Below are 17,301 nucleotides of genomic sequence, written 5' to 3' on the forward strand. Positions count from 1 at the left end.
TATGTTTGACACTGCATCATCCCAAATGCAAGAACCACATCATTGAACTTACCAAACGATGCCGTGGAGATTCTTCAAATCATAATGTTTTCTGAAACTTACAAACTTTTCCAGTCCCCCCTACAACAAACCCAGGTGGTTGCTCTATACACACTTCCTCATGTAAATCACCATGTAGAAAGGCATTTTTAACATCTAACTGATATAAGGGCTAGTCAAACATAGTAGTTAATGCAATCAACACTCGAAACGAAGTAATTTTCATAACTGAAAAGAAAGTCTTAGCATAGTCAACTCCATAAGTCTGTATATATCCCTTAGCAACTAACCAAGCTTTTAATCAATCAATTATGTCATCAGGATGGAATTTAACAACGTAGACCCACCTACAACCAACAACATACTTCCTAGGCGAAAGAGAAACCAAAGACTAAGTATCATTATGATGTAGAACATCCATCACATCAACCATAATTGTCCTCCATCCTAGGTGAGATAAGGCATCCCGAAGATTCTTAAGAATAGAAACAAAAGAGAAAAGAAGACAACGAAACATAAGAAACAAAATTAGAGATAAGATGTCTAGTAACACAAGAACGGGTACCTTTGTGAATAATGATAGATAATTCACTAGAAGATGAAGCATGATCCATTACCTAAACGGGAGGAGACACCGGTATAGGAAGTGGAGATGGATCTTTAGACGGCAAAGAAGTTGGTGCTGATGATGCAGTAGTGGTCCTTTGATAACCTCGAAATTATGGAGCAGGACTGGGTTCAAAAATAAGAACAAGAATAGGTAAAGGAATACTTTCTAATGTAGTATCAACAGATAGCCTAGTAGAGAAGTATGGTGTAGACTCGAAAAATGTAACATCAGCACAAACAAAATGTTTGTGTAATGTGTGACTATAACACCGATAACCCTTTTGGATACAGGAGTACCCAAGAGACACATTTCAAACTCTTGGGATCTAATTTGTCACGACTATGACCCAAATGATAAACAAAACAGACATACCCAAAAACACGAGGAAGATGAAAAGTAAGACGATTAGGAAATAAGATTTAATGTAAAGAAATACCATTAAGAACAGTAATAGGCATACGGTTGATGAGATAACAAGTACTAAGCACATCCTCACTCCAATAATATTTGAGAACCTTCACCTGAAACATTAAGGCACAAGCAACCTCAAGATGGTGGCGATTTTTATGTTTAATTATCCCATTTTGTTGAGGGGTATGAACACAAGATAATTGATGAATGATACCATAAAACTGCAAATAAATAGTATAACGACCAAGAAAAAATTCTTTTGCGAAAATGCATAAAGAAATACCAAATTGGGTTAGAATTTTCATATGAAACTATTTAAATATATTAAATGACTCACAATGATCCTTCATTAAAAATAACAAAGTCATCCTTGAATAGTCATTCACAAAAATAACAATATATTTAAAACCTAAAAAAGTAGCAAGGGAAGGACCCCATACATTAGAATGTACTAAACGAAAATGACTGGACTCTTTACGACTCACACTAAGTGGAAAAGACACTCGGTGGTATTTGCTAAACTAACACGCTTCACATTTAAGTGTAAAGTCTATATTTTAAACAAAAGCTAGACTCCGTAAAACACGAGAAGGATGACCAAACTGACAATGCCACTAAAAGGTGCTAGAAGATGAATAAAGAGTTGTTGGAACTGGAGCACTATCAAGAAGATACAAACCATCTACTTCATGTCCGCCACCAATCATCTTTTTTGTCTTTAGATCCTAAAATACATAGTGAGAAGGGGAAAATGTCACTAAATCCAATTCCTTTGTAAGTTGACTCGTACAAAGAAGACTAAATGAAAATTTATGAATATGAAATACTGAGGACAAAGAAAGACTAAGATTGAGTTGTGAAGTTTCTAACCTAACAACTTTTAAAAATGACCCGTCAATTAATTTAGCAATTTGACAAGAAGATGGAGAAAAAGATGATAACAGGTGAGAATTACCTATCATATGATTTGATGCTCCAAAATCAATGATCCAGGGGCTTGTAAATGATAATAAACAAATGGATACCTTACCTATCTAGGCTAAAGTTGCAGCAGCTGATGAGTTGGAAACCAATCCTCTCGAGAAAGGACAATGGATTCCTTCTCTATACTCTGGTCTGATGAAATCAGAGGTTGAATAACATCCTGAGCTGAAGATAGTGAGGCCTAAGGGACAATTGGTCTCCCGTGAAATTCCCAACAAAAGTCAATAATGTGCCCATCCACAATGGGTACATTTTCGGGTTCCACCATCTCCTCCTAAATCTCTATAGAAGAATTTTAGAAGAGAAGAAATCAAATCTCATAATGAGAGTTTTGGTATATATTTATAACCCGAAAGAAGGGAATGGACATAAATGCCCTAACATAGAAAGAATAATAGAAATAAAACCATATAAATCAAACTAGAACTAACTATCTATTCTAATATTTCCAATACTCCCCCTCAAGCTGGGGCAAATATATCAATTAGGCCCAACTTGGCGAGATGAGAGTTTGTGACAGAAGGTCTAACAGACTTTGTAAGCATATCGACTAGTTGATTTAAAGAAGAAACAAAGATTGTCTTAAGTACACCAGATCGAACTTTCTCTCTGAGAAAGTGAACATCAACCTCAATGTGCTTAGCTCTTTCGTGAAAGACTGAGTCAGATGCAAACATAATAGCAGACTTGTTGTCACAGAACAACGAGGAACCAACAGTAGGAAATCCCAATTTTGTTAGTAAAGATCTAAGCCAAAGAATCTCACATGTGCCAATGGCCATAGCACGATACTCAACTTCAGCAGAGGAACGAGAAACCACACTTTGTTTTTTACTTTTCCACGAGATAAGATTACTGCCATAGAAAGTACAGAAACCAGATATAGATCTCCTATCTGTAAAGAACTGCATAATCGGCATCAGTGAAACATGACAGATGTGGCTGAGCAGTAGATGAATAAAATAAGCCTAGACCCGGACAAGACTTCAAATAGTGAAGGATACAATATACGGCATCAAGATGAAAGGTACACGGAGCATGCATAAACTAACTGACTACACTAACTATGAAGGTCAAATCCGGTATAGTGTTAGTCAGATAAATCAAACGGCCTACGAGTCTCTGGTAAGATGAATGATCAGATAAAAGTTCCCCAGATTCAGCATGAAGGTGATGATTCTGATCCATTGGGGAAAAGGCAGGACGATAACCAAGCATACCGGTGTCTTGAAGAAGATCCAATGTGTATTTACGTTGAGATAACGAAATACCACGGCGTGAGCGCGCTATCTCTAACCTTAAAAAGTACTTGAGGGGACCTAAGTCCTTAACCTCAAAAGCACTACCCAACTGCCTCTTAACCCTGTCAATCCACTGTGTATCATCTCCAGTTACTATAATATCATCTACAAAAAATCAAGACAATGGTATTGCGGCCATCTACTCCTCGTCGAATAAAACAAGTATGGTTAGAGTGACACTTGAAAAACCCCATAGATAAAATGACCTCAAAGAAACGCTAGAACCAGGCTCGCGGAGATTGCTTTAGGCCATACAGAGATTTAAAAAGACGACATACTTTCCCAGAATACTCCCCCTGAAGACAAAATCCAGGAGGGGATCTATATAAATGACCTCTGTCAGATCACCATTTAGAAAAACATTCTTCACATCAAGCTGGTGAAGATGCCATGAATGACAGGCCACTAAAGAGATAAGTAAACGAACAGTAGACAGTTTGGCTACAGGGGCAAATGTGGCTCCAAAGTCCTTTCCTGGAGTCTGCATAAATCCCTTAGCGACGAGTCGAGCCTTGTAGGGATTAACAATACCATCTGCGAGATACTTGACTGTGAAAACCCATTTACAACCAACAGTTTGCTCCCCAGAAGGAAGAGAAACAAGATCCCAGGTGTGATTCTTCTGCAATGCATCCATCTCAGTAGTCATGACTCTAGTCCACATGGGATCACGTAAAGCCTTAGATACAGACCGAGGAACCCGAATAGAGTATGTGGTGACAAGATAGGCTCGATAGGAAGGAGAAAGACCCTGATAAGAAACAAACTGGGCGATAGGGTGATCAATAACACACCCTCGCTTACCTTTGCGAAGTGCAATAGGTAAGTGAGAGTCAGAAATAGAAGGGATAGACGTAAATGTAAAGGAGATATATTTGAATCCAAGGAGGAGGTTGGCAAAGTTTAAGAGGGGAGAGGGCGACGAGAGTAAACTTGCAGTGGCGGCGGCGAAGATGAAGATGGAAAGAATCCTGTAAAGGAAAAGAGTCCTGCAAAGGAGATGAAGTACGAAAATATGGGACATTTTCAAAAAAAGTGACATCCAGGGAATGAATAATACGATGAGAGAGGGGATCATAGCACCGATACCCCTTTGACATAGAAGAGTAATCCAAGAAGACACAACGGGTAGCTTTATCATCTAGTTTGGTGCGTTGAGGAGTTCTATCACCCAAAAACTCTGTGTAATAGGGAAGAGAGTGCTATCAGGTCGAAGAACATGAAGAGGCACCTGTCCCCCTAAAGTGTGGCTCGGAACACGATTCAAGAGGAAAGCAATAGTAAGAACTGCCATATTCCAACATGACTTGGGAACCTGCATCCCTCGCAGAAGGCAACGGACGATGTTCATGAGGTGGCGATTCTTACGTTCCGCCACCCCATTTTGCTCAGGAGTATAAGGGCAGGTTAACTGATAAAGCATACCACGCTCATGGAGATAGGAACAAATCCCATCAGAAATATATTCCCCGCCATTATCTGTTCTAAGAGATTTGACAGTAATGTTGTATTGGGTTTGAATCATTTTAAGGAAATTAACAAAAATAGGTAGAACTTCAGAGTGAGAACGTATTAAATAAACTCAAGTACAACGAGAATAGTCATCAATAAATGTAACATAATATTTATGACCATTAAAAACAGTAACAGGAAAGGCCCCTACACATCAGAATGAACCAAATCAAAAATAACTATGCATGCGAGGAATATAAGAGGTACGTGTGTGTTTAGAAAGTTTACACACAGAACACTGAAATTTGTATCCACTACAAGATTGTTTTAAAGTAGGAAATAATGAACATAAGTGCTGAAAATTAGCATGTCCTAAGCGAGCATGCCATAAGTCTAAAGTCTGAAAAGAAAAAGTATGATTTCCAGTGAGTGGGAGCACGGAAGCTGGAGCAGCAGTAGGTAGAGCTTCAAACAGGTACAACCCATCCCTCTCATATCCCTTGCCAAAAATCCTCCTCGAAGTCAAGTCCTAAAAGACACAGTGAGTAGGAAAAAATGTTACAGAACAATTAAGCGATTTTGTAATACTACTCACAGACAGAAGGTTAAGAGATAAGTGTGGAACATGGATAACATAATCAAGAGGAAAACCTAGGGTTAAAGATATAGAACCCTTACTGTGACTAGGGGTAAGAGACCCATCAGCAAGACGAACTTCCTTATGAGTAGTAGGAAAAATAGTAAAAATAAAATGATTGGACTCACCGGTCATGTGATCAGAGGCACCAGAATCAATGACCTAGGTCAGAGGAGCAGAGCTAGACTGGGTGGCATGAAATGCAGAAGAGGTACCTGGAGGAGTGGTAACAGATACGACTGTCGAAGATGAAGGAGTCTAAACCTGAAGCTGATCTCGTACAATAACTGTAATATGTGTTTGAAGATGTTGCAAATCAATAGTACCAAGGGAAGCATGATCAACAGAAGTAGATTCAACAACAGCAGCACGAGGTTGTCCCCCAAAAATCACAACAGGTGGGGATAGAGTTGAAAGCAGCAAGCTTTCTCATGACCAGTCTTCCCACAATTACTACATGTAAGACTACTTTACCACACCCACGGCTCCTACGGCCTCGATTCCCGGATCCTTGAGTACGAGAATTAGAAAAACCCGAATTGGCTGCAAGAGCCATCTGATCTGGAGCGGAGATAGTGACAGGAGGTTGAGTCTGTGAGGGAATGACACAGTGACGACGCTCATCACTATCAACAGTCGCAAATGTCTCAAATAATGAAGGTAGATGAGTGGTATTAAGGATTTGGGTCCGCAGTACCTCAAACTCAGGGCGTAAACCCATGAGGAACTAGTATGTCTGATGTCGACCAATCCTCTTGACCACATACCCGGTTGCCTCTGCAGATAACTCATAGTGTGAGAGCTCCTCCCAACGTGTCTGGAGGAATCCAAAATAATCTGCAACACTCTGATTTCCTTGGGTAACTTGAGCAATATCCTGGTAGAGTTCATAAATCCTTGAGTCATTGTGAGCATGCGCATATGTCTGAATGAGGGCTAACCACAAAAAGTGACAGTCTCATGATACATAAACATAATGTAGATGCGTTGCTCCATGGAATTGAATAACCAACCAAGAATAGTGCAATTATCAATTTTCCATTGTTCAAATTTGGGGTCAGTGGGGGGTGACTTAGGAATACTGCGTAACAGCCAACCAGATTTTCCTCGACTACCCAAATAAAGACGTACAGACCGAGACCAGCTCTGAAAATTACGACCATCTAATGGGGTATTGATGATACGCTAGACGGAGAAATTAGGCCCAAGAGTGGTAGAGTCATATTCATTGCAAACTATTAGTACTGTATTTGGATTGAAGGGAGATCTCCCATATTAGTATTGTTTAAGGCCAAATAAACCTACTAATTGCTGTCAGCAACTCTAGAAACAACCCCTACTGCTGTCATGAGTTTGATCTAATCAAAGTAGTTGTTATAGCATGTTTTTGCACAGTCTTAGAAGTGTTGTAGGGCTGATTGTTAATCACCCAACAACTGTGTTGTTGTCGTAGAGCAGAGCAGGCCCTATATAGTGTTGTAGGACTGATCCTAAGTGCTATATGGTGCTGTAGGACTGATCGTAAGTGTTGTATGGTGTTGTAGGGCTGATCGTAAGGCACTCTATAGAGTGTAGATGGAATCGCAACACAAGTAAGCACCTGTTGTAGGACTTGTAGGTTATAAGGACTTGTAGGTCTGATCACAGATGAGATTCAGACACTCTAGAGCATGTAGGTTACATCGCAACACATGTATGGACCTATTGTTGCTGTTGCAGGTCACTGAAGAACATCTAAATCTGATTGTAGGTGGGATACAGGCTTGTAAAAACCTGTTGTTGCTATCGCACAACACTTTAGGACTTGTATTGTTGCTGTCGTAGGTCACTGAAGAATATCTAAATCTGATTGTAGGTGGGGTACAGACTTGTAAGAACCTGTTGTTGTTATCACACAACACTTTAGGACTTGTAGGTCTAATTGTAGATGAGATTCAGACCTACTGCTACTGTCGCAAGGTATTATAAGGACCTAAGAGCTGATCGCAGGACAGATTCTGATCTATAGTTGGCTTGCTGAAGCTGTCGAAGAGATGTGTGGGCTGATTGCCAAGAGAAACCCTAACGTAGGGTAAAAAAAAATATTAATCACAGCGCAAATCTCTATTGCAGCATGTGAAGGACTAATAAAGTCTCTATCACAACATGCAATTAAGTAGACAAGAATCAAAGAAGAAAAAAGAGAGGAGGAGGAATGGAGAGGGGTTGAGTTAGGTTTTTCTTTTGGCTCTGATACCAAGAAGAATTTTAGAAGAGAAGAAATCAAATCTCATAATGAGAGCTTGGTATATATTTATAACCCAAAAAAAGGGAATGGACATAAATGCCCTTACATAGAAAGAATAACAGAAATAAAACCATATAAATCAAACTAGAACTAACTATCTATTCTAATATTTCCAATATCTACTACCACTTTTACCTCCATGACCACCACCAAGTTCCCCACGACTACCTTTGTGACCACAACCACCATGATCTCCAACGCTAGCTAAAGCAGAGCAATCACTCGTAGGTTGACCATTGTTTGATAAAGTAACCCGCTTTAACCTGGAGAAAACATTTATCAAGGAAAGAAAATCAGGACTTCCTAAAATCTGAGATTTGATTGCATCATACTTTGATCGGAGGGATGAAAGAAAACAAATAATATCCATGTCTCTTTTTTCTTTTGCATTTGAAGGATATCACTTGAAATAGGTTGATATTGATTCAGCTCTTCACGCATACGCATCAATGAAGCAAAGGTCTAATCTAGAGTTTTATCATATTGCTATAAAGAGAAATACTACTAAGAGATCTCATAAATTTAGGTAATATTATTAGATCCTGAATACATATGCCTCACTCGTTCCCAAATCTTCTTCGCAGTATCCAAAAACATAAAATTAGCACTGATTTGAGCCTCCATATTGTTCCACAATCAAGTAGCAATCTAAGCACCACCACACCACAACCAACCACTAATAACTGACGAAAATCCCTTGATCTATGATCACATTAAGGATATTTTTCAACCACAAAGACAATATCCTCTAAACTAAAGATTTTAACCACCACGAGGATAATAAGTACAAATCAAATCAGAAAAATCTGATTTATACCAAGAGAAAAAAAAAAAAAAAATTCGAAAGAAATGAGAGAACCAAAATCTGATCATTAGAGATGCTCCGATACCATGTAGAAGATGAGATTAAGGTTTGGAGAAGAAAAGAATGGAGAAAATGGGAGGAGTCGAACTTGACTCTCTCTCTATGAACCGTGGTATATATAAAACTAGAAAATAAATGAAATTACTCATGCCCTTATGACACAAATAACATACCAATGTATCTAACAGATCCAAATTGAAAAGTGATGAAAAACGTTAGTAAAAGTGTTTCTCAATGTGAAGATTCTCAAGTTACTGGTTCTTTAATATATAATATGAATTGTACAAGGCCAAGTATTACGCATTCAATAGATAGACTAAGCAGATACACTTACAACCTAGGACATAATCACTAGGAAGCTTTGGTGAGAATCATGAGATACTTAAAGTATACCACGAGTTGTAGGCTGCAATATAATAAATATCACGTCGTTGTGGAAGGATACAATGATGCCAACTAAATATCAAACTCGGAAGAGTCGAAATCCACTAGTGGCTACATTTTTTACTCGTAAAGGTGCAACTATCTCATAGAAATCCATCAAGCAAACATGCATAGCTCGTTCCACCATGGAATCTGAGTTTATTATCATGGACAAGAGTGGTGAACAAGCTGAGTGACCTAGGAATTTTCTTGTTAACGTTCCTATTTGGCCTAAAGCCAGTATCTACTATACCTATTCACTGTGACAACCAAGAAACCATTGTGAAGGCCAAAAATAACATGTATAATAACGAATCAAGGCATATTAAACGGAGACACAACTCCGTGAAACTACTCTCTAAACAGATTATTTCCATTGAATTTGTAAAGTCTAAGAAAGATTTGGCGAATCCTCTAACAAAAGGATTATCTAGAGAATTGGTAACTTCTACTTCGAGGGGAATGAGTCTAAAGCTTATTGACTAAAAACCACTTCAATGGAAACCCAAGCGTTAACTGGAAATCCCAAGATCTGGGTTCAATGGGAAAACCAGTTGCACGTGATTAAAAAACAAACACATACGGAACATATATCTGTTCTTAGTCCATTCCTATGAAGTGTTTTATACTACTTGTTAAAGAAGAAAGGTTGAATTATAACTTCTTAATGTTCCCTATACTTGTACAAGTGAAGTATAACAAGGTACTTCTCATAAACACACCTAAATGAGTGTAAAAATGGGTTGTTTCTATGAGAGTTTGGGCTAATCTCTCTAAAGCACTCGTAATACTAGGTTTTTGTTTAGGGCCAAAATGAACACCACCGAAAGAACTAGATAGTTGGTTGATTAACATGTGTGTATAGTTTATTGTCTTAGTTTACACTAAAGTTGGGAGTTCAAGGCTTAAAGTCCACTGATCGACAAGTAAATTCAATAGATTTATACTAGGTAAGGTTTAAGTCTAAAAGACACCAATACCGAAACATGGTTGATCAAAAGTGCTCTATATTATACTATAAATATTATTTCTTTTGCGTTTTCTGCATTCATGTGGGGGATGATTGTTAGAAACAAGGTATTGATTTTTTAAGGAAAGTGAGCGAAGAAGACTGAGATACATTTTGATTTCATAATTGAATATAATAAAATAATACTTATCTATAATTAATGGTTGAGGCATGCACTAAGCACTGTCCTAAAATGAATTTTGCCCTTGTTACGGTACCACAATTCTGTAGGAGTCCACTCTCCAAGATACAACAACCCATGCCCCAAGGGGGTACTCCAATTTGGAACGTTACAGTTAACTTGATTAATTGAGTGCTCTCTCAATGCAGTAATATTATAATGTAATATGTCGATTAAACAAAAAACAAAAAAAAAAAACAAAAAAGAGAATTCGAAGTGAGAGTTTTTGTAAGTAAAATCGACTAAACAAAAGATTTAAATAGAATAAAGGTGGTTGTCTAAATAGTCACAAAACCCTTTGTCCGTGTCTCTCTGTTGTACTAGTTCAGAATAGATACGAACAGGAGGAACGAATGGACACCACGAAAGAACACCAATAGAAAATATAACAATTTAAAAAGTCGATTAGATATTTTAAAACAAAACTTGTGTAAAAATCTAGGTCAATTAAGACCTAAGCTCGAGCCTGGCCTGGCGTGCGTGTGTGTGTTAAACGCACAAGATGCATGACTCCAACGCACATAGAAATTTCGGAGGATGGATGCAAATTCTAATTGAAACCGACTAGAACCTTGGGTTTCCCTCTTATGCCCCCATGTGCGCGTATGAGCCCGCCCATTACCTCTACTAGCTTTAAGGCTAATAAAAACACATGACTATAAGAATTGCAATCCAACTCTTCTTCAAGTCAATGTGGGACTAAACCAACATAAGATAAACTACAAAACTACAACTCCAAAAAACAAAAAACATAAAGTAAAAAAACAAAATCAAAGTGGGTTGGATTTATACCCAAGGGTTATTACCCAAAGAATAAAGAGTTTTCAAATTCACCATTTAAAATTCCAACACAAAGGACACCACAATCCCTACAATGGTCAAAATCGTGGTCGAGGCTCTTATCATCAACCTTTTTCAGTACAACAACCAACTATTTCATCCTATTCAAATAAGCTCATTTGTCAAGTCTGCAACAAAGTTAGGCACACAACCCTTTCTTGCTATAACCATTTTAATTAGCAATTCCAAGAGGGTTCACGTCCCCCCAATGCACAGGCCAACTACTCAACATCCATCAATGACCTGCCTAATCATTGGTATCCAAATCCAGGTGCTACTCACCATGTGACTTCAGATCTATCTAATTTGAATATACATTCAGATTATCATGGCCACGATACTGTCAAGATAGGTAACGATTCAAGTCTAGACGTTAAACATATTAACTCTTCTATATTTGCTTCTCATAATTCTAATTTCATTCTTAATTACATATTGCATGTTCCATGCATCACTCGTAATCTTCTATTAGTGAACAAGTTTACCAAGGTTAACCAATGTGTTTTTAAGTTTTATCCCTCTCATTTTTGTGTCAAGGATCTTTGCACAGGGAAGACATTACTCCAAAGCCTGAGTAAACATGATTCCCCTCAAATGGTGATGAATAAAGAGGCATTACTTCATGAGAATGATATCGTTGACAAATGACACTTTCAACTAGGACACCTTACTTTTTGGACAGTGCAAACGATTTTATACAAACTAGGTGCTCCGTTTTTGGAAAATAAAATTTAGACGATATGTGAAGCTTGTCAAAAAGGGAAAAGTCATGCTTTGCACTTCTATGACATCTCAACAACTGTCACGAAGCCAGTTGAAATTATTATTTTTGTATGGGGTCCATTTCCCATTTCTTCATTTAATGAAGAATACTATTACGTCACCTTCATAAATGCTTTTAGCAAATTCTCTTGGTTATATCCTCTTAAAAAGAAATCAAACATGTTACTAGCTTTTATCAAATTCAAGCAATTTGCTAAGACAATTTTTGACACTCAAATTAAATATTTACATACGGACTAGGGTGGTGAATATCGCACATTTTCTCGTTACATTGAATCATGTGGTACAAGGCATCGACTCTCTTATCCTCATAACCATGAAAAATATGGGGCATTGGAGAGAAAGCATCGTCATATTGTAGAAACTGGTCTAGCACTAATGGCACATGCTTCTCTTCCTTTTACATTTTAGAACTTTGTTTTTGAGACAATCGCTTATTTCATCAATCGTTTGACTACTTTCATTTTAAATAGTCTCTCTACTCTTGAGAAGCTTTGTGGGTGACCCCGTGATGATGACTCTCAAAGTTTTGGGGTGTGCATGTTACCCATGTCTCTGACCCTATCAGTCACACAAGTTGGAATATCGATCAACACGTTGCATCTTTTTGGGTAATAATTCTTCTCATAAAGGTTATAGATGTTTCAACCCAACCAACCAAAACTTCATCATCTCTCATCATGTGGTATTTGACAAACATTCTTTTCCTTTTGCAGATAGCCCTCTTGATCACACGTCACCACCTAAACCTACCTCGTCATTCAAATTTTCCTTACCTCCCATTATTGCCCCTTGCCACTCATTCCACACATTCAACATCGATCATCTAGCCCTCTACTTGCCACCTCAATCACACCCCACTACAATCTCATTCACTTTCAGTACCGAATGTCCCTACTCCTCAACTGCCTTCACCATCTTCTCCTCCACCCATTCCTATACTAAAACCAATCAACTCCCTCCTCAAACCGCACCTCCTAACCCTTTACCCTACAAGGATCTTCCCCCTACACAACAGTAGTGCAACTCCCAAATTTTCTATCTACCCGTCATTTCATGATAACTTGATCTAAAAAACCCCAAACCCTCCTATGCACGACCAAACACCCTCTTCCACAAATATTTCTCTATGATTCCCAAATTGAAACTGCTCCACCATCATTTACAATGGCCTAAAAAGATCCATGGCGCTCGACAATGGCGGAAGAAATAAATGCCTTAATAAAGAATGGTACATGGACCCTACAACCCCCAAATTCCTCCACTAACACGGTTTCAAGCTTGTTTGATTGCCCAAGGTTTTAACCAACAAGCTAGACTAGATTACAATGAAACTTTTAGTCTAGTCGTCAAACCAACAACAATTCAAACCAATCTTTCATTAGTCGTAGGTCGTGGATGGCCAATTTGGTAGCTTGACATACACAATGCCTTTCTCCATGGCAACTTAAATGAAGAAATTTTTATGCATCAACCTTTGGGATTCATTAATCAACGGTTTCCCCATGATGTATGTCGATTACAAAAATCTCTATATGTACTAAAGCGAGCTCCACGTGCATGGTTCAAGAAACTTAATAACTATCTTCTAGCTCAAGGTTTTCCATCTTCAAAGACAAACACTTCACTTTTTATTCACAAGGAACATACCTCTCCTCTTTACATTCTTATCTACGTAAATGACATCATCACCGAGCTCTTCTCATAACATGAATGCTCTTATGCGAAAGCTCAGTGGAGTGTTTGCTATTAAGGACCTAAGTCCTCCACATTTTTTCTTGGGCATTGAAATCATTCCCATAAAGAATGATCTATTTTTATCCCAGCAGCAATATATTGTTGATCTCTTAAAGAAGGCATCTATGGACGACGTCAAACCACTCTCAAATCCTCTCTCACCACCAAACTTTCAATCAATATGGGTGATATTTTTGTAGACGTAACCCTCTATTAGAGTGTTGATAATCCCCTTCAAGATGCCAATCTCTCGTGAAGATATTACTTTCGCTATGAATAAAGTATGTCAATTCATGCCCAAACTGAGCAATGAACATTGGGCTATTGTTAAAAGACTTCTCCGGTAACTCAAAGACATTATTTTTTATGGACTCACCATCAACAAATTTCTACCATTACAATTATATGCATGTTCAAAAGCAGACTGGGCCGGTTATCCCGATGATCACAAGTCCACTGGTGCTTACTCTATTTTTCTAGGTCCCAACCTAATTTCATGGTGCTCCCGCAAACAATATTTTGTTGCACATTCAACTACCAAATCTGAGTATCGAGCTCTTGCCGATGCTATTGTTGAACTGACATGGCTTCAATCCCTCCTAGCTGAACTCCATGTTCCACGACTTCGATGTCCAATTCTATGGTGTGATAACGTTGGTGCCCTGCCAATCCGATTTTTCACAATCACATGAAGCGTGTTGAGATTGCTTCACTTTGTTCGTGATAAAGCAGCAAAACGTCAATTGGATGACCGATACATCTCCACGAAAGATCAAGTTGCGGATATAATAACAATAGCTCTATCAATGGCTCACTTCAAGATACTTTAGGACAAGCTCGACATCTCCAATGGGACGCTTCACTTGTGGGGGCATGTTAAGGATAAAGATTAGCTTCTCTCATCTTATCCAATTCTATTACCAAAATCACAGATTTGAAATTTTCTCTTATATTGTTACCAAATCACCGTCAAAGTATATCCAATTAGATCATCACATACACTATAATATTTTATTACAAATATACTTTGACTCTCACACAACAAAGCGTGAAGAGAATTTGCTTATTCTCAACCTATTGTAGGACTTTAACATTCATACAAACATTACCACTTGACCGAGGTGGCACCTTCTCTATTTGTAACAAACTAATAGTCCAAACTCTTTAATTGATGGCATTAAATAAAATGATGAGATTGAATTGTATAACTCGCCCTAACTTGATCTTGTTGTCCAGTAGATTTTTTCTTTATCCCACATGACATTGAATCAAAATCATGTGGTGCTCCTACCTTACCAACCATCTCCATCTTATCAATTATGTTCGTTTGCAGGCTAAAACATTATTTGAGAAGGGAAAAAAAGATCAAGATAAGAAATTACCATTCTTTGAACAGGGTTGATTAATGGGATAGAAAATCCTTTAATTGAAGCCCATCCATTGTCAAGAGTTGCACATATTAATTGGATCTACTAAGGAGTTCAATCTATTAAGTAGTTCAGAGCATGCTTACTGTTGAAAGGGTCGGTACAGCAGTAGGATCGAATTCCTCACAGTGGTCGGGATCAATGGGAATACAAACACGACCTACAAAATTACAAGAAATGATCAACAAGGTACGAATTAGTATATTACAATATTAAGAAGCATACTTCATCTGATCACTCAAAAATAAAAGAAAACTAGGGTTGTCAAAACATCCAAGCAAGCATATGTGTGTGACTTGTCTGAGCCATTACCTAATGACAACGTGCCAATTTCTAGACCAGACCCCTTGTCTTGCTACGTGGAGGGTGACATAATCAACTAAGGACATTCATCTACTAGACTAGCCACATGGGTATTTCCATTGTCAGTTTCACACCCGTAATTCACCTTTTCCCTGTATGAGTCATAGCCCTCAATGTTTTAAGTTACTTCTAAGGAAGTTTGTCATTGAGCTCCCAATTTATTTCATCCCAATGCACTAATGGGAAAAAATATAAGGAACTAAGTAGAAAATTTCATTGGAAAATCAATCCCAAAAGTGAAAGAACTTGCTTATCATTTTTAACACGTCATTATCAAGGCCCTATCCCAATTATCTGGAATCAACTGAAGGAAACATGTTCCCCCATTGTTAGGTAGCAAACTTTTTACCCCACCAACTTGTCTTTTACCAAGCAGCGGATGGTAAAAGGTTGAAACTTTCCATATGGGAAGAGGGTGAGGTGGAAAAAACCATGGGGCCCTTCATTCCACTACACGACTGTGTTGGAGACTTGCATGAGTCCATAGCACTCTCCTGATTCATGGCTAAGTCTTAGAAAGAAATGGAACAAATAACACAATTTTTTGAAGTACCAACATAGCTAAGTTGGTAAGACGCGTTGAAAGGTCTTCCCACGTCTTAGGTTCAAATCCGTTGAACCCAACTTCACCATTACCTTCCAAAAAAAAAAAAAAACAAATAACACTATATCAGACAAATTTATAATTGATGAAGTAAAATATTATATGTTTCAAATAAAACTCGTGGGTTTCCCAAGTCAAGCTTTAGAGTTGGCCAAGATGATTCCACACCACACATTTTCCAAAAACCATTCATATTCACAAGTACTCCAGATTCTAACCTGTTTTGGGGTGTACACAGAATGGCGCCTTTAGCAAGTGATTCATGTGTTTTGAAACCTAAAACAGAGCCAGATATATTTCATGAGAATAATGAAACACATCCATAAATACCAGGAAGTAAAATGTTCCACACCTCCATATCAATCCTGGGGTAGGTATATGAGAAAACAATCTCTTCAACACACCTGCGAAGCCCTAGGACCTGAACCATAGCATTAGGATCAGGAGAAAGCAAGTTCAAAGAGACAAACGTAAGTTTAACAACAACGAAAAGTAAAAAAGTTGTCCAATCTGTAAATTAAACAAGTCTTGAAGTCCAACAAATACGCAACTATAAAGTCCTATGATAATGTTGAGATAGACTACTATACAAATAATACTTTATGAAACAAATGTCCCTAGACTAATGCAATGATTCAACAACAAAAATAGTTAAGGAAAACAAACAATTGAAGATAAATTAAGATTTCTTCTTAATAGCCATGTTGGGTGTGTTTAACTGAATCTATATATAAACCATTAAAAAGTACTAAAAAGAAATTAAATTCCAAGTTTTCGAGCAATTTGAAGGTGGCTGTTTGGTGGACAATGTTTGATGCGGGTGTCCAACATAGGCAGATCTGTACCTTCTGCTTTCCAGACTTCAACAGATGTTTTAGCTGCTCCCACCGAACAACATTAAGGTCTTCTTTGGAGATGGAGGATCGCCGATTCTCTTGCCACTTACCCCGAAGCTCAGCAGTAATAGCTGCAAAGTGTCAATTGTATAACTCAAAGTTGTGCAAAATTTTTAACAGATGTAATATTTTCCATTAAAAATATGATAATGCTATATTCATCTGAAATCACTGAATCGCATACATTCATCAGGAATCATTTCTAAGATCTTCTCAAATCTCTCCTCGGTTGCAAATAGCTTTTGGGTACAAAGCAATTTCTCTTCAAAGAAGGCTTCTAGGACTTCTGTATATGATCTTCTGCAGAGCACAGATGCAACTTGTTAGGAAAAAAACGAATTGGACTAGTTAAAGTATCAACTAAACAAGATCAAAACTTACACTAGAAAAGGGTGAAGAACAGGTCCTGCTAAAGAAACCTTCTTATGAGTATTTTCATTGCCCTAAAAACA

At 37.9% G+C, this 17,301-nt stretch overlaps 1 protein-coding gene across 3 annotated transcripts in view; it reads right to left on the reverse strand.

Annotated features, from left to right (window-relative positions):
- POLA3 (DNA primase POLA3) overlaps window positions 1-17,301 on the reverse strand; it is a 35,947-nt gene that overhangs the window by 13,913 nt on the left and 4,733 nt on the right. Inside the window, exons 9-16 of one of the 3 annotated variants that reach the window (XM_086458556.1) lie at window positions 17,231-17,292; window positions 17,034-17,149; window positions 16,799-16,920; window positions 16,306-16,374; window positions 16,172-16,229; window positions 15,073-15,146; window positions 1,086-1,170; window positions 657-771 (exon numbers count right to left, since the gene is read on the reverse strand). In XM_086458556.1, the coding sequence (XP_086314682.1) occupies window positions 657-771; window positions 1,086-1,170; window positions 15,073-15,146; window positions 16,172-16,229; window positions 16,306-16,374; window positions 16,799-16,920; window positions 17,034-17,149; window positions 17,231-17,292 (701 nt within the window). The remainder of the gene's footprint in view (window positions 1-656; window positions 772-1,085; window positions 1,171-15,072; window positions 15,147-16,171; window positions 16,230-16,305; window positions 16,375-16,798; window positions 16,921-17,033; window positions 17,150-17,230; window positions 17,293-17,301) is intronic. The other 2 variants (XR_015182837.1, XM_086458557.1) reach the window with 2 other exon arrangements.

This window comes from Akebia trifoliata, chromosome 11 (genome assembly GCF_017979445.1).
Source record: "Akebia trifoliata isolate Shusen 1 chromosome 11, ASM1797944v1, whole genome shotgun sequence".
Lineage (NCBI taxonomy): Eukaryota > Viridiplantae > Streptophyta > Magnoliopsida > Ranunculales > Lardizabalaceae > Akebia > Akebia trifoliata.